Source organism: Equus asinus, chromosome 2 (genome assembly GCF_041296235.1).
Source record: "Equus asinus isolate D_3611 breed Donkey chromosome 2, EquAss-T2T_v2, whole genome shotgun sequence".
Taxonomy (NCBI): Eukaryota; Metazoa; Chordata; class Mammalia; order Perissodactyla; family Equidae; genus Equus; species Equus asinus.
This window is the reverse complement of record NC_091791.1, coordinates 162,262,295-162,286,886: the sequence shown is the minus strand read 5'-3', so window position 1 is coordinate 162,286,886 and position 24,592 is coordinate 162,262,295. Positions and strand designations below refer to the sequence as shown.

Sequence of the window (24,592 nt, the reverse complement as noted above, 5' to 3'; positions counted from 1 at the left end):
TGGCATTTTTCAAGGAAATAGAACAAAGAATCTTAAAATTCATATGGGGACAACCAAAGACTCAGATTTACTAAAGCAATTCTGAGAAAATAGAACAAAGCTAGAGACATCACAACCCCTGGACTTGAAAATGTACTACAAAGCTATAGTAATCAAAATAGCATGGTACTGGAACAAAAACAGGCATACAGATTAATGGAACAGAACTGAAACCCCAGAAATAAAACCACATATCTAGGGACAAAGGTGCCTAGAATCTACAATGGAGAAAAGATAGTCTCTTCAATAAATGGTGGTGGGAAATCTGGACAACCACTTGCAAAAGGATGAGATTAGACCATTATCTCATGCCATACACAAAAATAAACTCAAAATGGATCAAAGACTTGGACATAAGTCCTGACCTTAAAACTCCCAGAAGATAATATAGGTAGTACACTCTTTGACATTGAACTTAAAAGGATCTTTTCAAATACCATGTCTTCTCAGACAAGGGAAAAAAGGGATTGGACAGGACAGGATGGATGCTATGGTTGCCAGCATGGAGAGCAGCAGAGCCACCCTCTGTGTGCTCAGCTGCCAGGCCCTGGGAAGTCCCTGGTGCAATCTGGAGTTAAGGCTTGCCACCTACCACTTGGTGGCCAAGCCTGGGATTGCTCGCCTCCTGCTACTGTTTCTGGAACTTATGAATTGGTGGCAGCTGCACAGCTACCACTGCCTTGCCTGGTGGCTGCAGAAGGACTACTTAGACATAGCTTTAGCTTTCTCCATATCGTTCCAGGCCTCTCAATCTATATATCCAGGAATCTTCCCGGATTTTCATCTTGGATTTCATCTCGTAACAGAATATGCTTGGGATTGTCTTTATGATCTTAGGCACAACAAATCCTACCATTTGTGACAACATGGATGGATCTTGGACAGACATTATGCTAAGAGAAATAAGTCAGACAGAGAAAGCCAAATACTGCATGATCTCACTTACATGTGGAATCCAAAAAAAACGTAAACAAAGAAAGCTTCACAGTAAAAGAAATCAGATTTGCGGTTACCAAAGTGGGAGGAGGTAATTGGAAGAAGATGGTCAAAATGTACAAACTTCCAGTTATAAGATAAATAAGTACTAGGAATGTATGTACAACATGATGACCATAGTTAACACTGCTGTATGATACATAGGAAAGTTGTGAAGAGAGTAGATCTATAAGAGTCCTTACCACAAGGAGAATTTTGTTTTCTTTTCTTGTTATCATATCTATGTGAGCTGATAGATGTTAACCAAACCTACTATGGTAATCATTTCACAATATATGTAAATGAAACCATCATGCTGTACACCTTAAACTTACACACTGATCCCTGTCAATTCTTTCTCAATAAAACTGTGAAAAAAAATTTTCAATGAACTAAGGGGACCTCAGGCAGACAGTGAGGAACCAGAAAAGGGGTTAAAGGACCCTGAAACTCTAAGGACTTAGGATATGGAGATCAGTCTTGGAAGAAGCTTAGACCTGCCCACTGCTCTCATTTTACTGCTTCATCTATTAAAAGGATCCTCAACTGGAATAAAGGAGGAGGTAGTGAGAAATTGACTTCAAACTAGCCGAGTTCAGAATGAAGTCAACAAGCCTGTTCACAAGCTTTACAAAAGTCTCCTCAATTGGCTACAGATTTCCATGTTACAACCTGCCCCCCTCATGCCTCTATATTATAACATTGGCAAACAATGGAGAAGGGCTCAGTGGAAATAAGAAAAAATATATTTAGTAAGTCTTCCATACAGAAAACTGTAAAAGTTTATTGAGAGAAATTCAAAAAGACAAATTAATGGATAGAATATGCCAAGTCTGTGGATTGTAAAAGTAATTGTTGTGTAAATGACAATAACTTTCCCCACTCAAAGCAATCCCAATCAAAATTCCAGCAATATTAGTGCAAATTGACAAATGGATTCTAAGTTTACGTGGAAATACAATGAACTAAGACTACCAAAAAGAGTTTAAAGAGAAATAAGTTGGGAGGATTTATGTTACTAGCTATCAAGACTTACTAAAAAGGTACGATCATTAAGAGAATGTTTTACTAGTGCAATAGGTACAAAAAGACAGATGGAATTAAACAGAGAATCCAGAAGCCAATCTGTCATATGTGGACACTTAATTTATGATAAAATTAAGACTTCATTCCAGGGGTTGAATGAAGGTATTTTTTCCAAAAAGAAAAAAAAAAATAGAAAAGTCTAAGTGTCTAGGTCAAATGCATTTTCATGTATAAAAATAAAATTTGACCTCTTTTTCAAACTATACACAGAAATTAAACCCAGGATGATTGCAGATCTTAAATGTGAAAGGTAACATATTAAAGCTGAGAAAAAATAAAATTCAAATGTTTTCATGACTTTGAACTAAACAAAAATGACTTAACCATAAAGGAACTTGATTTATAAATTGAATATATTAAAATTAAGAAATTCTGTCCATTAAAAAAATTATGAGACTGGAAAAATAATCAACATAAATGGGAGAAAATATTTAGAATGCATATAACTGACAAAAGGCTTGTTTTCAGAATATATTTTTTAAATATTTAAAGTTATGATAAATTCCCAATAGAAAAATGGGCAAGACTCTTGAAAACTCATTTCAAAAAAAGGGTATTTCCAAATAGAAGAGGATGTGTTTTCCTAAATTATTTTTTAAAGAACTGACATAACCAAATATTGGCAGAAAATACAGAATGACGAGGATTATCATGTACTACCCAAGAGAATGTACATTTGGGCAACCATTTTGGAATACTCTTTGACGTTATCTGTTAAAGTTGAACATAGGCATTTCCTAGGACCCAGGAATTTCATATATATACAACATAAATTCTTGCAAGCATACACCAAGAGATATACATAATACTATTCATTGCAGCATTTTCGTAAGAACCCCAAACTGGAAACAACCCAATATCTCTACAACAATAGGGTGACTATCTCTGTATATTTACTCAATGGAATATTATACAGCAATGAAAATAAATGAACTAAGGGTATATGAAAGACCACAGATAAATCTCACAAATTTAATTATGAATGAAAAATTCCAAACATAAAATAGACACTGTTATGATTTCATTTATGCACATTTCAAAAACAGGCAAATTGAAGGATTTTTTTTCTCTTCTTTTTTTTTGTGAGGAAGATGGACCCCGAGCTGACATCTGTTACCAATCTTCCTCTTTTTTGCTTGAGGAAGATTGCCACCGAGCTAACATCAGTGCCAATCTTCCTCTATTTTGTGTGGGATGCCACCACAGCATGGCTTGACAAGCAATGCTACATCTGCACCCAGTTTCCTAACCCGCAAACCCCAGGCTACAGAAGTGGAGCGTGGGAACTTAACAACTATGCCACCAGGCCAGCCTCTAAACTGGCCATATTAGAAATAAAGACAAAGGTTATTTTGAAGAGAGAAGTATTAATAGGAAAGGCCACAATGAGGCTTCTATGGTGCTAAGTAATGTTCTATTCTTTTAGTCAGGTGGCGGTTAAACAGGTGTGCACTTTTAATAATTCAGTGAGCTATATAATTACAATATGCATACATTTAGGTACAATGTTTTGAAATTAAAAAAAGAAACAACCCTTAAGCCAGATCACTTTATTCTCTGCTCAAACACCTCCCCTGACCCTTTCTTGCAGTGAAAGCCAAAGTCTTTACAATAGCCTACAAGACCCTAAATGATCTGCCCTCACCTGTTTTCTCTCTGCCATCATGTCCTGCTACTTTCCCCATTGCTTACAGTGCTATAGCTACGTAGGCCTCTTTGCTGATTCTCCAGCATTTTATGCTTCCTTCTGCCTCTGGTTCCCATGATTGACTATAATTTTTGCCTGCAACACAACTCCCCCATATATCCATACAGTTTGTTTTCTCACTTCAAGACACTGTTTAAATGTCACCTTCTCTGTGACGCTTTCCTTACCACTTTATTTAAAATCATAATCTCCCATTCATTCTAACATTCTCTTCTAACTCTCTGCTATTTTTTTATTTTTATTTTCCAATATACTACATAATTATCTCATTTATGTTATTTGTTTTCTTCTCCCTCCGACAGAAAGTAGATACTGTGAAGACAGGATTTTTGCAGTTGTTTTCTACAATATCCCTAGGATCTGAAATAGTGATTGGCACACGGTAGGTATTCAATAAATATTTGTGGAATAACTGAATACTAGTTAAATTTCTTGAACTGCCAATTCTTTTTTTCAAGCTTTATTGAGATATAATTGACATATAACATTGTGTAAGTTTCAGGTGTATAACATGATGATTTGATAAACGTATGTATTGTGAAATGATTACCACAATAAGGATAGTTAATACCTCCGTTAGCTCACATAACTGCTTTTGGTTTTTGGTTGTGTAGACATTTAAGATCTATTTTCTTGGAAACTTTCAAGTATATAATGCAGTATTGTTAACTGTAGTCACCATGCTGTACATTAGAACGTATTCATATTATAGCTGGGAGTCTGTACCCTTTGACCAACATCTCCCCATTTCCTTCATTCCCCTGTCCCTGGAGATCACCATTCTATTCTCCGTTTCTATGAGTTTGAACTGCCAATTCTTTTTGCTCTACATAAAATGCAACTCAAGTATCTCTAACAAACTATGCAGGGGCAGATATTTGACGAGCAAGGAATGACTTCTTCTTCTTCAAAATAAATATAAGGAATCCAATGGCAGAGCTTCCTATTGTAGCTATCATGACGATTCATATTATTACTTAATTATTCCCCAGGAACTTTAAATAATGAATGGTAAGAGAGAAGAAAAGAAAAGTTAAAATCAACTTCTACATCTTCACTATTCTTTAGGGAATACTAAGACTTGATGTTTGATTATAAGTAAGTAAACATCCAAAAATTATCTCCTTTCTTGAACAAATATGATCAAATCATCAAGAGAGAAAGCCCCAAATCCCAAAAGGTCATGATGCTAGGAAATAGCCATATATAATACCTTCCTCTGGCTTTCATTTTAACTGTAAACATGTGCTTTGAAGTTGGTGAAAAGACATACTGTAGGGTTCATTCTTTGTAATCCATAAGAGATTACAAACTGGATGACTCAGTTTCTTAGAAGTTTGTCACATGCCTTTTGCTCTGTGGAGTAATATTTTATCTCTCCATCTCTGACTTTCTTCTTAGCATTCATCCAAGGACAGAATGGAAACTGCATTACATGTGAGCCACATGTGCTGCAATTTTTTGCATTAATAATTTAATAGGAACCATGTTTTGTTATTTTTGAGGAAACCGAAAATATTTCATTAGAATTGAATGCTGTCAAAAAAGATAGCCTAAAAATATGAATTTCCTTCTTGTTTCTCTGAGTTCTGGAGGATATTTTTTACTTAGTTCATATATCCCTTTAAAAGAGGGGTAAGAGATATACACCAAGCGGCTTAGGATTTCACATGAAGATGTATATTAATATTTTTTTTGAGGAAGATTGGCCCTGAGCTAACTACTGCCAATCCTCCTCTTTTTGCTGAGGAAGACTGGCTCTGAGCTAACATCCATGCCAATCTTCCTCTACTTTATACCTGGGACCCCTACTACAGCATGGCTTTTGCCAAGTGGTGCCATGTGAGCACCTAGCATCTGAACTGGCGAACCCTGGGCCGCCAAGAAGCAGAACTTGCAAACTTAACCACCGAGCCACCGGGACGGCCCCAAGATGTGTATTAATTGATAAATTACTGAAGAAGGACGTATTTTGATGATTTTTGTTGCTTGGAGAGTAGAGGAGATATGTCAAATCCCCCTTTCCATAGATATCTTCTTTCCCAAGCTCATATATTGCCTTTCAGTTCCATTAGATTAATGAGCCCTGGTTTAATGTGGATTATTTCTTTTTAAAGTAACAAAAGTTTTAGCATGTATGAGTTTTGTTCTTATTTTTGTTGTAGATACAGGATTTACTCTAAACTCCAGCACTGGACAATTACTAACCCTGGGTAATACTCCAAAACAAGCAGGGTAAGTATCAACAATGATTTGAAATGAATCCTCTGTCAATGACCTTTCTCAAAGTAAAATAAATTAAATGAGATTGCTGAGACTAGTGTTCTGAGTAAATAGGATACTGGAATGTCTAAAAGACAAAAAGATGATCCACTGTAATATAAAAATATATTCAGAACAAGGTATTAGGGGCCTGATTCCTCGAAAGCCCTGTGTGAATGACTGTATTTTTTCTCTAAAAACATTAACAAACTGTTTTAGACAACCTATAGAACCACGGATTTAGCTGGCTTGATTTACTACATCCAGATTCATACAATCCTAGGGCAATGAGAACCTACGAGTAGTAGTCTTTCCAATTTAGATGCCGTTTAATTCATCAAATGAAAGAGTCAGCCCTTTACATGATCTGACCTAGGAATCCTAATATTATCTCCCTATACAAAAATATGTCAAGGCAAACTTCCCTGACTCAGAATCTTGGAGTCCCACCTTGAAAACACTTCCTGGATTTACTAAATATTCCACATAAAATGCAAAATTATTTCCAGGAGGGAAAAATAAATCAAAATTAGTACAAAAATATATTAAACTTTTACAGTTAACCTCTTGATTATAAACTCTGTGAGTGTAAGATTTTTATATCCACAGCTGTTTCTCGAACACTTAGAAGACCACTTGACACAATAAAGAAGTTTAAAAAATAATTTTGAATTAATTACTTTGTCAAATGTAATAGGTCAGAGTAAGGTCCTGAGGAGACAGGAGAATTGAGTTTTGATTCAATAACAACTACTTGAGATGGAAGTAGCCAGAGAGAGAAAGAAGTGAGAAGATCTTTGTTTCAGATTTGCCAAGATAGGAAAGACCTAGATGGGGCTTAGTGAGATGTAAAAAGATTCCAAAGATCTGTCTAAAAGGAACATGCGGAAAAGGGCTGTGAATGGAAGCACTCACAAAAATGTAAAACCTATCTATCTTTCCATTTTTCTTGCAGCCAATTTGACCATGGGTACCAAGTAGAGGCATAGTGAACTTGGCCACAGTCACTCAGACCAGCTGCTGTCCCTTAGATCAGTTCCCATAATGAGCATATCTAGTTCATATATGCACATGGGAGTATAGAAAAGTATTTAGCCAGAGCAATTTAGAGGCCAAGGTATAGGTCTCTTTCTCATGGTGTATAGGGCATCCATTTGCCCAAAAATGAAAGGAAGCATGTATAGATACATGAAGTAGCATAAAAGGCCATATACCCTGGAATGATAGAGGAATTTTTTATTGTCACTTTAAAACACCATGAGTAAGCTGGAGGACTGAAAGTGAAAATGGACATTAATTTGTGTCCTGTAATGGCACTACATTCAGACAAACTTTTAAAAAATATCTTGATTTAGTTTTTTATTATTATATCTGTTATAAATCATAAAGAATCAAGTATTCATAGTACTGTTGAAAGAAGTTTGTGTGCACAGAAATGTAGTATCAGTAGTGCAGGTAAATAGATGAAAGAGTAGACTAGGTAACGTAGAATCACAAAAGTTAGCATTCCTAATATCTAGTCTAGTGTCCTTCGAAAGGTAAAAATTTGTCTCTGATTCATTTTTTCCTTCTTTTCTATTATTCTGACTTTTTAAAATAATATATGTTCAGGGGCTGAGTCTAGAAAGTCACAGTTTGTTGCTTAAGCAAAGTCTGTTTACTACTTTATAAAATAAAACCTTTAAAAATTTGGTGTTTTCATGAAGAACCAGCATACTCCATTAAAGTGCAGTAACCAATGTCATCTCCATGTCTTCCAGACTAATGAATACATCTGGCAGAGAAACCACCAGCTCCGTCAGCCACTTTATCCTCATGGGCTTTCCCTCGAGCCCAGAAATGCAGCTGCTCTGCTTCGGGCTCTTCTCCGTAGCCTATACCCTATCCATAATGGGGAACGCAATCATTGTCTGTGCTGTGTGGTGGGACTGGCGCCTTCACACTCCCATGTACATCTTCTTGGGGAATTTCTCTCTCCTCGAAATATGTTATGTCACCACGACCATCCCTAACACATTGGTCAACTTCCTGTCCTCCAGCAAGTCCATCTCCTTTGTGTGTTGTTTTACACAGTTCTACTTCTTCTTCTCTTTTGGGTATGATGAGTGCTTCTTCCTTTGCATCATGGCCTTTGACAGGTACCTTGCCATCTGCCATCCTCTGCATTACCCACACACCATGACTAAACAACTGTACACTGGTCTTGTCATCTTTGGGTGGTCATGTGGGTTCATCCTCTTCCTAACCCCAGTTGTTCTCATTTCACAGTTGCCCTATTGTGGCCCAAATATCATCAACCATTTTGTGTGTGACCCTGTCCCATTGATGATGCTGTCCTGTTCTGAAGACACCATCACTCAGATCACCTACTCTACTTTCAATGATGTTTTCATGATTGGCACCTTTCTTTTTATCCTTTGCTCCTACGCTCTGGTGATCCTGGCTGTACTACGGATGCCCTCAGAGGCTAGCAAACAGAAAGCTTTCTCCACTTGTGCTTCTCATCTGTCTGTGGTGATCCTGTTTTTTGGCTCTGTTATGGTGATGTATGTTAGTCCTGGATCAGGACACCCAGTGAAAATGCAAAAATTCATTACCTTGTTTTATTCTGTGATAACACCTCTGTGCAATCCTATAATATACAGCCTCAGGAACAAGGAGATGAAGGCTGCTCTGAGGAAAATGTTTGGGACTGAACAAGGTGTTCATAAATATAAATGAGAGCCAAAGCCCGTCTCTCAAGTGCAACTTACCCTAATAAGACATGAGTGATATATTTATCTACAAATCCATTGTTTTATTAAGAAACTGCTATAAAGAGGACCCATTATCATCTTAAACACCACTCACCAGAAGATGCACTAGTCTTATTTAAGAAGAATATGTTGTAACAAATGAATTCAATTTTGTTTTGAAGTTAATATCAAGTGAGTAAAATTTTATGTACCTGGGCCAACCAGTCCCTCTATATGTAACGCAGTTTCTAACAAGAAGACAGAAGTCGGCTTTGTATTACTGAATCGAAGCAACTAATACAGATGTAATAGTGATCATAGATTGCTTTGAGGATTAACACTATAAGCTAATAATTCTCCACTGGGACATACTGGATGATAAAGAAGATTCAAATTTGAAGGAAGTCCACCTTGCCAGAGTTTAGCATGTGTCTTTGTTTTAAGGAAACAGACTAGCAGCCTTAGCTGGATATTAGTGATTTTTAAGAGTGCACAGGACAAAGATTAAGAATTTAAAGAGTATTAGTTACCTGCAATATACTAAGTTAAGAGCTAAACATAAAGACCAGGAGATTACTCAGAGCATAACTCACTGTAGGATAAATCCAACTTACACAACAGGTTCTGATGCCATATATGATTTAGTGTTAGTACTGTGTGACTTATTTTAATACTTCCATAAGCATTCTTAAAACTATTTCTATAAAATATTTAACATTGTTCCTTTAATTATGAATTTTATTTTGTTCTGTTGCCATTTTTTCAAACATGAATCCCCTAAACATAATTAAAAGAAATTATGATATAAAATATATTTTACCGAATTTTAATTTGTAGCCTTCAAGAAAAGATTTACTCCACAAAGTAATGTGCAGCAGCAATTGGACTTCATCTCCTAAAGAACCTGGGTTGAGAATATTTTCTGAGCTTAGAATGCAGAATTTCTGAGTTCTGGAAAAGAAGTGGTTGTCTTTATTCTACTTCACATAAGAAGCAAATAAATGGCTAACCAATTGCCTGACAACTATTTTATATAGGAAGAAAATATAAAAAATTTAGAACTTCATCCAAACTAACTTCAATATGAAGTTCAAAGGACTGATAATGTTAACACTGATTTTCATCTGTACAACTATTCATCTTTCTTAGTTATATAAGTAAAAGGGATAAGAATTAATGATTCCTAATAAAATATTTTGTTGATTGTTTCTGCAGGTTTACAGTGCCTATATTTGTAATTAGCTTTAGGTTAATTATTAGCCAAATTTTTCTCACTCATCTTAAATTCTACCACATATTAAGTTTGTTGCCACTTGATAGACTTGTAAGTTATTTGGAATGTTAAGAAGCATTTCAGGTAGAATTATTGCACCAACCTATCTTCCACACTTCATACCTGTGACTTCATGGTGGGAAGTGAGGTTTCATAAATCAACTGACAAAGGAGGAAAGGAACCTTAGGCTTGTTTCACAGATTGTCTAAATATATACTAGTGCAAGGAAGAAATGTACTACTGCTGCACTACAACTCCTCTCCAGAGTGGCCACAGAGTGTAGTGGGGGAGAAAATCTTCACAAAGCAAAGAGCTGGGTGAAACCTACTTAGTTATCTACTTTCATATGGTGGGAGAAATAGCCTGATCAACAAGATAAGGACATTCACAGACTAATGACTGTTGCAAAAAGTTTTCACTAATTGGTCAGGGGCACAAAAGGAGCCAGATAAGAAAATCAGAGTCAAAGAAGTTTGAAGAGGTGCTGGCCCAATGGTGTAGTGATTAAGTTTGCACACTCTGCTTCAGCAGCCTAGGGTTCGCGGGTTCAGAACCTGGGTGCAGACCTACACACCGCTCATCAAGCCATGCTGTCACTGCATCCCACATACAAAATAAAGGAAGACTGGCACAGAGGTTAGCTCAGGGACAATCTTCCTCACCAAAAAAATAAAAGGAAGTTTGAAGAGGCAGCATATGGATGGACCTATGAGAGTGAGCACAAAAGTATACAGATCTTTATGTCTCAAATCAATGTGCACTGGAGAGGACCCTCGACAGCAGAGACATCCAACAGCCAGGTAGAAAGAATGAGTCATCCAGGACATGTCAGGCAGCTCTCCCCTTCACCTCAGTGCTTACACAAAGTGCTCATGAAAAGAGTGGTAGGGATGGAGGTTATGCATGAGACAGAAAATAGGGCACTCTCTTACCAGGGTTGGTGAAGCCACTGAGCCACTGGCGGTGCAGCCTCAATGAGAGGCCAATGCTAAGCCCTCAATATGACTTCTCCCTTTGAGAAAACCACTCAGAAACAAGTAGGAAATTGATCACCTCAAATTCCTTTCATTCTGGAAGGTGCAAAGATTTGCTCTTTCTGTGATTTATTTTTTCCTGAATGTAGGTTTGTCTTCCTTTCTTGCATAGCCTCTGTCTGCACCACTATCTTCATGCTTACAGGATACCTGATTTACTAACATGGAATCCCTGCACAAAATTACCACCCCAAGGAAGTGAAACAAGAGTCATGTGAGCACAGGATTCATTGGTCCTACCATATACATGGAAGCAGTTTACTTGATAGAAGTTGTTAGTACAGTCGAGTGATTCCAACACCTGGTGACCCTGTGCACAGCAGAGCAGAACTCTGCCAGGTCTTTTGCTTCATCCCCTCACCTTTTGGTGTTACTCTGCTCTATAAGACAATTCCCCACTGCTATTCACAGGGTTTTCATGGCCAATTTTATTTGGAAGTGGGTGTTCAGGTCCTTCTTCCCAGGCTGTCTTAGTCTAGAAGCTCTGCTGAAAACTTTCCACCATGGATGACCCTGAAGGTCTTTGAAATACCAGTGGCATAGCTTTCAGCATCACAGCAACATGCAGCTGCCACAGTATGACAACAGACAGATGAGAGATGTGGTTCCTGGCTACTTGACAGAATATAGGTTAAAGGCTAACCATGGTTCCTCAACCTAGGCATTATTGACATTATGGGCTGAATAATTCTTTATCATGGGGAGCTATTCTATGCAGTGTAGAATGTTTAGCAGCATTCTTGGCCTGCACCTGCAGATATCAGTAGCAGACCCTACTGCTACTGGCATGACAAGTGTGACAACCAACAACATCTCCAGACAGTGTCAAATATCCCCTGGTGGGTGGGGGGAACCACCCCCATTTAAGAGCCACTGGAGTAAGTAAAGATATTGGTTTGAGGCTACACTGCAAGTTTGGGACTCTGTTCTCCAAAAAATGTTACACACATTTAATCAGTGGCCAATAAAAGAGGCTTCACTCCCAGCAGCTAAAATCACGTCAGTCTGAGAACCAAGAAGAGAAAGTAAGTTCAACTCATAATTTTCAGTGATTCACTTGCAGAATTTGTTCTTGCTGCCTCTGCAAATTTAAGTTCTGTCAGATAAATTATGGTTACCAGAATGGGAGTAGGGGAAGCTTCTATGAGGGGCCAAGTAAAGATTCTATTAAACCTGAAGCTATGACTGCTTCTGTTTGTAACTCTCTTGTTGGTGGGCCAAGAAAGAAGGGATTCATTATACTGGTCAGTGTAATCTATGACAATTATCCATGGCTGCTCCTACATGTCAGAGATGGGTGGAGTATATTTGGAATTGAGAACATTCACGGGGGCTTCTTTTGGTGCTTTCATGTTCAAGAAAATGCAACACACACAGCCTGAAAAGGGCAAAGCAATCAAGGACTCAGAATCCTTAGAGAGAAAAATCTCAGTGACCCCAGCATGCAAGCAACTTAGAGCATCTAAATTGCTCATCAAAGATGAGGGACATCTACAATGGGTGGTAAAGGAGGGAGATTATGAATATCAGTGATGGCTGGTCATTAGCCATTCTGCACGTAGTCATTTTTATAGATTGCAGGCTATGAGTACCTTGAAGATGCAGAAATAGAGTGGATATAATACAGAGAATAAATAGATTTGAATAGTTCAAGTAGAGGACTATAGCAAAAACATTTGGTATCGTGCATTACATCTATTCAGCCCAACTCTATTTTCAGTTACAGCTGCTTGGACAGTTGCAAGCTTGGACTCGTAGTGATAGTGTTAACCTCAAGAGTTCCACACATCTTTTCATTTTCTGACTTGGAGCCTTCTCCAAAGCCTTTGGGGCCTAGTCAGCTAGAGAGCAAATGCAAGAAGAATATAAGGACAGTAATGCTCCAGAGACAACTATCAACCTAACTGGCAGAGTGGCCAATGGATAAATGCCTAGATTCTTAGACATGCTGGTAGAATCAAGCCCCTGATACCCCAATTGCCTACATCAGAGACCTTGAATAAACTGACATTAGCTCTTCATGCTTCTAAGTCTCACTCTCACTGTTCTCTACTCTTCCTTCCTAGGTAACCCCAAATAAGCTATGTACCCGAGTCTTTATCTGAGGTTCTGATTTGGGGAGTTTAAACTAAAACAAATATTAACTGTGATCTTTCCCAATTATACCTTTTATGATCAAAACACATGAATGTGTTTACATGAAGTAAAGGGTTTGTGCACACATCTCTCCATCTCTGTCTCTGTTTCCACTCTGTCTCTCTTCTAATATGTTTCTACTCCAGGTATTCACATTCTTCTCCATTATTCTGTCTGTTATTTACTTATGCCTGCTAATCTTAGTTGTTGTTTGTATCTTCGAATACACAAAGAAACTTAGTTGACAAAGTGTTTGAAGATTTCTAAGTTCTAAAACTTTTTTTCAGGAAAGTTTTGTACTTTTTTCCATTTAAATATTAGAAAATTCTTTTTTTTCCTGTTAAATATTCCCCTGGGTCATATCACAAAATAAAGATAAAAAGCAAGTGAGAAATAAAATAATAAATCTTTATTTTTCATAATAAATTATACACTCCTTTTCTCCCTCCCTCATAATTCTATGAGGCAATTCCCTTGACCTGATGATCTCAATCTGAAAATCCCAGAACTCTAAAACATTACTTGGTCACCACCTTCTACTATAGCTAATTAGTTGCCTCTCTCCAAATGGCAGTTTTATATAGCTTCTCATCCTAGAGAGGGTGGTGGAAGGATGTGGGCAAAGCTCATGCACAGGAGAACATTTAGTTTGTGGAACTTCTCTGACTCTCTCACCGTGATGCCATCTTGATCTTTTGATAGATTAGGTAGATGGTGATGGTAAAGAGGGGCAACGGTGTTGGTGGACTCTCCTCTACCACAAGAAGAATTTCCTTCTCAGGTTCCCATGCTTCCAGAGAGGAAGGATGTAACCAAATGTTTAGCAGAATTGCATAGGAAGGAAGGGTCAGGGGAATCGTATAGAGAAAGACACAGGAAAGAAAGTGCAGATGATTTTTGATGGGAAGCCAGATTTGAGAATCAAGGTATGGGAGAAAGATAGAGTAGTTACCAAAAGCTTACAATTATTGCCCCTGCTTTTGAAATATCTGATCTATATTCTATTTTCTCGATGTGCCAACTCATCTTTGGCTTCACTTGTTGTATTGGCCAGCATGTAGTTTGTTCAGAAAATTTCAATGTGACCTTTAGCCCCCATGGATCTCTGTCTCTTTCAATACCATATAATTTCTTATATACCACTTATTATGCCAAACAAATATACTACTCTAAAATTCTAAGTATTAAGTTCCTGAGCATTCCTGAATGCTGTCACAAAAATATTTCAGCTAGCGTTTGTCCAAGTTCACAATGCCCGTCTTCAACAAGAGTCTCACAGTTGATTGGAAACTGTTTATAGATTTCTGCCACTCTACAAATTTTCTACACATAGCATATTGCTTTATTTTCCCAGCTTTTCCCCAAAACCTCTTCCCTTATGTTACTGAAATTGTCATTTCTAATTTTCCTTTCTCCACTTTGTCATCATTCATTACCTCACTATAGTCTTAGTTCTCTTTCTACCATTTGATTTCACCTGCTTGCTTTAATGGCACCAATGATATCTCAGACCTAAATCCATGCCTTTTTCTTAGTCTTTTCCTGTTTGATCACTCTGTATCATATGAAAGTGACAGCTCTTACTTAGTTCTTTGATATTCATTTCTCCCTTGTTTCCAGTTGTTTGCACAGAAAAAAAGCTTTGTAAAGGCAGATAATACATAAAAAATGTTAGTAATAGTAATAAAATAAGGATGATGACAAAAACTATGTATTTGATCTTTTGTAGCCAGGTATGTTTCCTCTATTAACTTTTGTTTTTACATGTTATTCTTTAAGCAAATCTTCCTTTATGACTTCAAATTTTGGATGAATTACAAATGTTTGTCTCTAGCTGTGATCTTTCCTGCCTGTCAATTACTATAGCTTTTTATGAATACATAGCTTCCTGACTTTGCTGAATCTTTTACTGGCAGCCAAGCTTTGGTGTATTTTGTTTCTTTTCCATTCTGATGAGCAACATCTCCTCCCCATTCCCCTTAACTTGTCATAATAATATGGGAATTTAAGTCTTGACTGTGCCACTAGTTGCTATGAAATCTTGGGTAAGTTAAATTATGTATGTGTTAAATGTTTATGTGTGTAGAATGGAATAGTCTTCTGAGTAAAATGGAATATTTTTATTTTTCCAGCTTTGAGATATAATTTATATATGAAAATTCAATAGAATATGTATAAAAATGTTATTTTTGGGCCTGGCTCCGTGGCCAAGTGGTTAAGTTCGTGCGCTCCGCTGCAGTGTTTCGTCATTTCGAATCCTGGGCGGGGACATGGTACTGCTCATCAGACCATGCTGAGGCGGCGTCCCGCATGCCACAACTAGAAGGACCCACAACAAAGAATATACAACTATGTACGGGCGGCTTTGGGGAGAAAAAGGAAAAAAAATAAAATCTTTTTAAAAAAGTGTTATTTTCGAAGTCAATTTAAATTTCATTTCCTTATACATCTCTCAACTTTTTTTCATGGAATACTGTATGGTTTTATTTCCTTGCATTATTCTTCATGCTTTTAATATATTCTGTGTTTAAGTTGAATATTATTGTGGTAATCAGCATATACATGATCAAATGATTAAAAATTTTAAAGAACAATTTTTTAATGTTGCTCTGGAATTCACCTTTAGAAATAAAATAAAGATTTAATGTAGCTCTAAAAAAATAGCAAAAGAGGGGCTGGCCCCGTGGCCGAGTGGTTAAGTTCGCGCGCTCCGCTGCAGGCGGCCCAGTGTTTCGTTGGTTCGAATCCTGGGCGCGGACATGGCACTGCTCATCAGACCACGCTGAGGCAGCGTCCCACATGCCACAACTAGAAGAACCCACAACGAAGAATACACAACTATGTACCGGGGGGCGTTGGGGAGAAAAAGGAAAAAAATAAAAAAAATCTTTAAAAAAAAAAAAATAGCAAAAGATCTCTTTGTCATAAGAAAACTTAATGCCTCTCATTTCTCTCTATTAACAGCTTCCCTGCTTGGCTAAACTAGGAAGACTGAAGACTGAAACAACCATAGGTGATAATTCCCCAGGCCACATGATCTCAGTCTGGCAATCCCAGATCTCTGCAGCATCACTTGGCCACTACCCCTTAAGACTGTAATTAGCTGCTACCTGACTATTTTATACAGCGATTTGTGTGTGTCTGCGATGATCCTGCATAGGATCCAGCTGATTTGGGGAGAACTATATCTATTGGAATCTTTAATGATGCTGTTCTCTCAGTTTTCTTGGCAAAACAGGTAGGTAGGAGGGACAGAAATAAAATCTATAGTGAATAAATCAGCAAGCCTAGGTTTTGCTGTTCCAAGAATGCAAAAGTTAAGCTTTCCACAACTCTCTGTGATGTCAGCCTTCTATATGGCAGGTTGTGCTGGGACTAGAGACGGAGGACGGAGCAGAAAGCAGGCCCGTGAAGGACAGCCACTGTGTATGGGTACTTGAGGGTATGAGTAGGGGAAAGTGCACACCTAGGACTAAAACAATGAGAATAAAGCTTTAAAAAGAATATCAGGGGAGACTCAGAGTTTATCTTGTAGCTACTTATCTTCCTTTTCATGTTTCTCAACTGTTTAGTCTTATTTTTTTTTTTTATTTTTTTTATCTCATATGCTTTTCTTTCTGGCCTGTTATTTATGGTCAGCCTGGCCACCTGGTCAGTCTATCTGATCCCTAGACACCTTTCATCCTTTTGTTAACGTCTGTCTCACCCGCCATTCCATTTCTCAGTCCTTGTCATCCTAACTCTTTTCAATTGATTTCAAACTGCTGAACATTACTGGTGTGTGCCACAACAGAGTGGCATGTAGGTTCTATAAAAACTTAGTCATCTAGCCCCTATTGGAGATTTTTCACTAATTCATTCTTTGTTAACTCTATCATTTATTATTTTATTCATTGATTAATGAACCCAATTAATATTTATAATGTGTGTCTATGAGATACCAGGCCAAAACTGCCCATTTACAAAGTAGAAAATGTAAGAAAATTGAGATATCAATATTCTTCTGTTTCTTCTTCTTCACTCTATCATCCCACTTTCTTAGTTGTCACAAAATTTCTCTATTCCTCCCGTTCTTCTCTGTTTTCCTCCTTCATTCTTGATATGCTCTTCTCTCTTGTCTTCTCTGGCCCAACGCTGGTTGTCCTCCAACCTCTGTGATTTTTCTGCTTAATTTGTTGGTTCCTTTGCCTCCCTTCACAATATCAGTATAACAGTCTGTATTATTTTATTTTATTTTTCATTTTTTCTCTATGCTCTCTCCTTCAGGGATCTTATTATACATTTACTTATTACTCTTTTATGGATTACTATGCAATTACACCTTGAATCTATACTTCTTTCCATATATTCTGTCTCACTTTTCCACCTGGACATCTCATTAGTATCTGAAAGTCCAATTGCCTAATAGAAAAGTGAACATCTGTTTTCTCTACCCTCACAAATTCCATGTCCAACTTTCTTATTTTTAAAAATTGATCCACCATTGTCTGAAACATTCTTGCTCAAATTGTGGTGTCATCTTTGACTTCACTCTCTTCATGTTCACTCCAACTTTAATCAGTCACCAATTCCTTTGGGTTTTTACTACTCAGTATTTCTGCTTTCTGCATCTACAGCTAAAACTGTGTAGTCCTAGTGCATCTCTGTAGCCCCCCAGATCTGCTTTATTTCATCATTATCTTGAGGACTCCCTATATCCATTGTTTCTTTCCACTGATTGACCCATCACACTTATAGGTGGAGCATCTTCCCTAGTTACTGGCCTCATCATCAGTTCCTTGCACCCACTCCTTCATTGACTCCCTATATTTATTTAATAATTCTTAAATATCTAAATCAGTTCCCAATGTTAAGTACGAACTAATCTCTACCATCTTTCTCATTTTATTTTCTTCTGTTCTCAAAAACAATATTTATGCTGTAGACAATCCGCATGCTTTGCCATTACCCAGTGAATGCCAAAATTACCTATCTTTCAGATTTTATCATCTACTTAAAATGACTTCTTTAGATCCTATGTTTATGTATTGTAATATTTATCATCTGTTAAAGCTATATACAAATGCTACCTATGCTATGCTGCCTTTTCTCATCACTATAGTTATCTCTTTCCACTCTTTTCATAGATTAGAGAGTCTATTCCACTTCTATGACATGCATCATACAATGCCTGATGTATCTTTCTATACATGTTGGACAAAGACTGACTTTGTGCAACATTGTTCTATCTTGAAATCTAGCACATACTAAGCACATCCATTTTAAATTAACAAAATAAATAAATGAGAAGTTAAGAATGGGAATAGGACATAACTAAGACTTTGGTCTTGAATAACCATCTCACTTTATAATATGACTAAACTGCATCTGCTTTCTCCACTGGTACAATTAAAGTGGAGGTAAAAACTGAAGAAATTCTGTATGACTCATGAAAAAGGCAGTTTAGGAGAAAGGTCTGCTTTCCTCAGCAGCTGGTATTGTGTGTTTTGGCTTCCTTGCTTTGGCAGAGCAACACAAATTGGCGCCTGGATGGGCACAGGCTTCAGAAATCCCTTGAAGCACCTATGTTGGCGCTTTCTCCCTTCTCTCCTCTGTCTTATCCCTAATGACAAGGCAAATATCCAGTGTAATATGAAGTGATCAGAAAAACTTAATTTTCTTATGTGGGGAATTGAAATTTATAGCTTCGGATTGTGGGGATAGCACTGGTGGAAGGGGCACAGCCTGATCAGAGCACAAAGCTTCTTCCTGCCTCCCTCGGGTAGTCTTTGATTAGTACCTCCACTTAGAAGGAAAATTGTTATTTGAGAAATGTACGTAAGTGACTGGATGCAAGTATAGACATGAAAGCTATACCTAAAATCAAGTCTAATTTCAATACTTTAGACTAATGGCAGATCCAGAAATTTGAGGAATTATATTTATACTTGAAAGTCACTCATGTAGTCTCCAATATATAACAGATACCATTTATTGTGCCATACTATATCCTAGGTATAGGGTTAGGTATGTTTATATATATTAAATCATTTATTTCTCATAATAGCCTGAAAGGAAGGTATTATCTCCATGTTATTTATGAGAAAACTGAAGTTCAGAGAGGTTAAGTAACTTTGTCATACTCACATAGCAAGTAAGTGGTGGAGCCTAGATTCAAAAATAAGCCTGATTGATGTCAAAGCCCAAGCTATTAACTGTTCTATTACAATATATGAAAGTCAACCTGTGAATTTTTGTATTTTTAGGGTTGAAGAAGATAGAAATGAAAATTTTGAAATGGTTTCTGGACTTTTGAATGTGAGCATATAGCAGGTGATAACTCCACCATGTAGAAGAACCACAGCTTTGGAAATAGCTGTACTGTGACCTTCAGCAGTAGAAGCCAACTGGACAGAGAACCCTCCTGGGATGCCAGAACACACAGGAAACACACTAGGGAGAATTTCATGTGCCTGTTGTCTGTTGTTCTTCATACCTCCTTCTCCTGCTTAGTATATGGTAGACTCCTCAAATGATAATAACAGTTAAAATCTTTACACAGAATTACACATGTATATCATCATGTTGCATAAAAGGCGATATTTCCATTCATTATCATGTGTGATTTTCACAGAAACTCTTGAGTTTGACAGGGCAGGTAATAGAAGCATCTGCCTTTTCTCTCCTTCCTTAAGTGCAACCCAATGTCAAAGTCAGGAGCAGCCCTGAATCAATGAATTAAAGGTGAGAGATTGATGTTCAAATCTTTAACTTGGATTCTCAGAAACAAGTGGCTACCATATTTCATACTACCTGAACTGTGTTCAGCTCCTTCTCTATTCTTTGACGCCTTCTTTTTTCTTTCTTTTATCATTGTGCATATCTTTATGTCCCCTTTCCCCACCTTTACCATATTTTAAAACTTCATCTTTTCTCCCATCTCTCTGCTTTATTTTTTTCTGTATTTCAGATTATTCATTAGACTTTAGCAAAATAAATTGAGTGTTGGCTGTAGGTTTAGAGATTAAATGCTATCTAATCTCCAAGTAGTATGGTGTAAAGCCTTAGATGCCTACTCACTGGGAGACTACTACTCACAGCTATTATAAATTTTTAAATGAAAAATTTTCCCTTATGCATATTGTAATTATTGGAAAAGATGACCAAGAGAGGAGAGAATCAAGAATAATAAAGATTATTGAACTGAAGGCATGACCTTACTCTATTCATGAGTTACTAATCTAACATCCCAACCAGGAACTACCTACTAACTTTCCATAGGTGCCTGGGTATATGGTATGGGCTATATACACACGAATAATGATAGTTAATATTAATGAGTACCTTCATACTATATAATTCAAGGTATTTCCCATACATTACATATCTCTTCCTTCTCTTTTCCTTTCAATTTTCACTAATTCCAGAAGGGCCAGATCAATATCTTTGGCCCTGGCATAGCCTTCCCCACATGCTTTTGCTGATGCTAGGTTTCTTCTGCCCTTGAATGTCATCTACAGCAATTTTTCCCCCCAAACCTCACCAAGTATTCATCTTACTCTTCGCTTGACATGCATACCACATTAGATTGTATTTTTTATGTGTGTAATTCATGTGTTTTCAACTGTTTTCTTAATCCTTTGACTTATAGGAATTAGCAAGATAACAAATCAGTATGAAGGAAAATTGCCAATCAAAGCTACAAGAAGTAATTGTGATTTTAATTGACTTTTGGGGATAATGAAGTTTAGAAAGGCCAAAAGGACGGGCTTTTTACAAACATCAAGTTAAGCTATTTACAGTTGTGATGACCAGTTACATAACCAGCAAAATACAAAGAATCAGTATACAAATCATAATAGTAATAATCAGTTTCTCAACTATAAATTGCTTTGAACCAGTCAAGTAATCTTTAATTTTGCACACATTTTATATAATATTTATTTATTGTTAGCTTGCTATGTAATAATTTAGTATTAATAATGGATACTTTGTATGAATGTCTCTGGTTAGTTTGGTTTTACCCAGGAAAAATCACTATTTTGAGGGGGTTTTTTTGTTTTTTTACTCCCTTATTTTCTCTAGGGCTTGTCTTTCTGGAATAGGAATCAAGAGACCTAGGTTCTGGTACCCCGTGCTGCCAATTGTGTGAATCTTGGAAACTCGGTTTACTTTGCTGGAGCTCATGTTTTTCATCTGAATGATGACCAGCTGGAGTAAATGGTCTTTATATAATTCCATGAGAATTCTCATCTCATAACACTTGGGACATGAGCTTTTCTTCACTAAGAACTTGGATGTTTTTCAACAATTAGTGGGTTTCCTGGCCCCCTCACCAGTGCCTCCATCGCCTCCCATGTATGTTCATCCCATCAGTCCTCTCCTGTGTTGACTCTCCTGCCCTGATGAGCAGCATAAGCGGTTGTTTTCTGCCCCCTACTCCAGGCCCCAGGTTTCTGATAATAGAAAATGTGCACCCTAAGACTATGGACTAGTGGCTCAGGAAGTGACAGTATATTCACTATTTGTAGGTGAGAAAAGAAGGTGATTCACGCCAGCGATGGTGACCCAGAATTGGAGTCAGGACACAGTGACAGCCTCTGGGAATTTTGCAGTCTGGGATGAATGAAGGCATCAGACAGATGGTCCTCTGTGTGAGAAGGTCTGGATCACAGCTGCAAAAATGAATGGTGTCAGTATACCTGTTCTACTGTATTTTGTCAACTCCTAAAGTGATTAACTTCTGTTAAGTGTTTTCAGAAACATCTCTCTATTACAGGGAATGATTGAGGTGGGTATGTGGACACAGAGAAACATAACACTGTTCTCTGCTCACCCTCCACTTCACATATAAATACAATCCATATTAAAGGACTAAATCTACAGTGTCACATCATTTATGGTTTAAGATCAAGAAGAAAGCTCATCTGCCCTCCTAAAATGTGACTTCTTAATGTTTAACATTTCTCTTATTTTATCATAATAAATCGAGAGTATAAAATGCAAATTACCCTGAAGGTAAAACATCTGAATGGATTTCAGTCACAGTAAGCAGGCTAACATCAAATAGCAGAAGAGGTTACCCTGCAGCCAGTACTGAGTACTTCAAAGGGCTGGGGGATGCCAATAGACATAAAAGGTGACACCAAAGGGAGGCTGAGGCACTGTTGAATTAAAGCTTAATATCCCAACTATTCCAAGTGCTGCCCCTCAATACGTTCCTGTGTATGGACAGAGAAAATTTGTTCAAACCGATATTTTATATTCTTGGTGGTGACTTTAGGCATGTGTCTTGGCAGAAACTCTGATGAAATCTCCCAAATACACATTTGTTAGGCCTGAAGAAAGCTTTGACTAACTAGGTGGCATAGGCTCCTTATGAATGTCTCACTGTGTCTTGAAGCCATTTTAGGGCTTCGTAATTATGAAAAATATGGTGAGAAGAAGAGGCACCTAGAATAGCAGTGAACATGATAAAGCATGGTGGAAAGTAGTGGTTGTTCTATTCCTTATTAGAGTCCACATGCTTCCCCTGTTCTACTATACTTGCAGGCTCTCTAATTTGACATATCCTGATCTCTTTATTCATAGTCTCAATCTTCGGCCTATCCTAAATCAGTCACAACTCATGTCTCAGGCACCTCTCACTCCAGGTGACAATCCATTTGTTAATCGTTTTCCTCTCATCCCTACTTTCTGTCAGCGAATTGTGAAAGCAAACTGGGGGAGAAGTGGATTATGAGAATATACCGAAGGTGAAATGGAATATGTTGGAAATGAGGAATAGCCAATATCAGAAGTAATTTAAACAGCTGATGAACATCATGAACCTTCATGCATCTCTAATGAGTCGAAATCATTTGTTTTAGTTTAAACTAATTATCATATTCAGTTCATTCTAGACCTTTTTTAGATTTACAGTCTAATGCTTGCTCAGCCATCTTGTTCTTGCTTAATCTGTTAATTTGAGAACAGAACATTGCAGCGAGAGTGTTGGTAATTGGTAAAATATGTTGCAGCTCACACATTGTGATAATATTATGTTGATTTTTGGTTTTTGCTTTTTCATATTTGAGGAACTGGACAACTATATGCTTGTCATTCCTAAGGAGAATGATGAAACATCAGTAATTCTATGATGTATTATCATCTCCATAATCACAATTATCTCCTCATTTTCTTAGTTCTCATAATTTCAGCATCAGCCCAGTTGGTTGGATCAATGGATGGAGGGAATCACTCTATTGTGTCTGAGTTTGTGTTTCTGGGACTCACACATTCATGGGAGATGCAGCTTCTCCTCCTGGTTTTCTCCTCTGTGCTCTATGTGGCAAGCCTGACTGGAAACATCCTCATTGTGTTTTCTGTGACCACTGATCCTCATTTACATTCCCCCATGTATTTCCTATTGGCCAGTCTCTCCTTCATTGACTTGGGAGCCTGCTCTGTCACCTCACCCAAGATGATTTATGACCTTTTCAGAAAGCGCAAAGTCATTTCATTTGGAGGCTGCATTGCTCAGATCTTCTTCATCCATGTCGTTGGTGGTGTGGAGATGGTGCTACTCATAGCCATGGCCTTTGACAGATATGTTGCCATATGTAAGCCTCTCCACTATCAGACTATCATGAGCCCACAAATGTGCATTTTGTTCCTGGCTGCTGCCTGGGCCCTTGGTATCAGCCACTCACTGTTCCAACTAGCATTTATTGTTAATCTACCCTTCTGTGGTCCTAATGTGTTAGACAGCTTTTACTGTGACCTTCCTCGTGTCCTCAGACTGGCCTGTACAGATACCTACAGATTGCAATTCATGGTCACTGTCAACAGTGGGTTTATCTGTGTTGGTTCTTTCTTTATACTTCTCATCTCCTACATCTTCATCCTGTTTACTGTTTGGAAGCATTCCTCAGGTGGTTCATCCAAGGCCCTCTCCACTTTATCAGCTCACATCACCGTGGTCCTTTTGTTCTTTGGTCCAACCATGTTTGTCTATACATGGCCACACCCCAATTCACAGATGGACAAGTTTCTTGCTATTCTTGATGCGGTTCTCACTCCTTTTCTGAATCCAGTCATCTATACATTCAGGAATAAAGAGATGAAGGCAGCAATGAAGAGAGTATGCAAACAGTTAGTGACTTACAGAAAGATCTCATAAATTATATGATAAAGACTTCTCACTAACCATGGTGTAGCCTTTTGTTTCTATCTTTGATATTTTAAACTCAGGAACTTTGAGGCATTAAATATTGATTTGAATATCATCATATCTGAAACGTAATTTTTAACGTACGAATGTATTTATGTCTTGTGAAGAGTGAACCATGAATACAGTATACCTATCTATGCAAGTCCCATTCA

At 37.5% G+C, this 24,592-nt stretch overlaps 2 protein-coding genes across 2 annotated transcripts; both read left to right on the top strand.

The window, feature by feature from the left end:
• Positions 1-4,093: 4,093 nt before the first annotated feature.
• Positions 4,094-8,791, top strand: LOC106833375 (olfactory receptor 11G2-like; the record flags this gene model as incomplete). Its single annotated transcript, XM_070519679.1, has 2 exons — positions 4,094-4,113; positions 7,864-8,791. Coding segments are annotated over 2 exons (948 nt in total), but the record flags the coding sequence as incomplete, so codon positions are not given.
• A 14,659-nt stretch (positions 8,792-23,450) lies between these two features.
• On the top strand, positions 23,451-24,389 carry LOC106833443 (olfactory receptor 4F3/4F16/4F29). Its single transcript, XM_014844633.3, has one exon. The coding sequence runs from the start codon at positions 23,451-23,453 to the stop codon at positions 24,387-24,389; it is 939 nt and encodes a 312-aa protein (XP_014700119.1).
• Positions 24,390-24,592: the final 203 nt, after the last annotated feature.

Bases quoted from the DNA above. Each gene is read 5' to 3' on its own strand.
- LOC106833443 (XM_014844633.3), top strand. From the start codon at position 23,451: ATGGATGGAGGGAATCACTCTATTGTGTCTGAGTTTGTGTTTCTGGGA.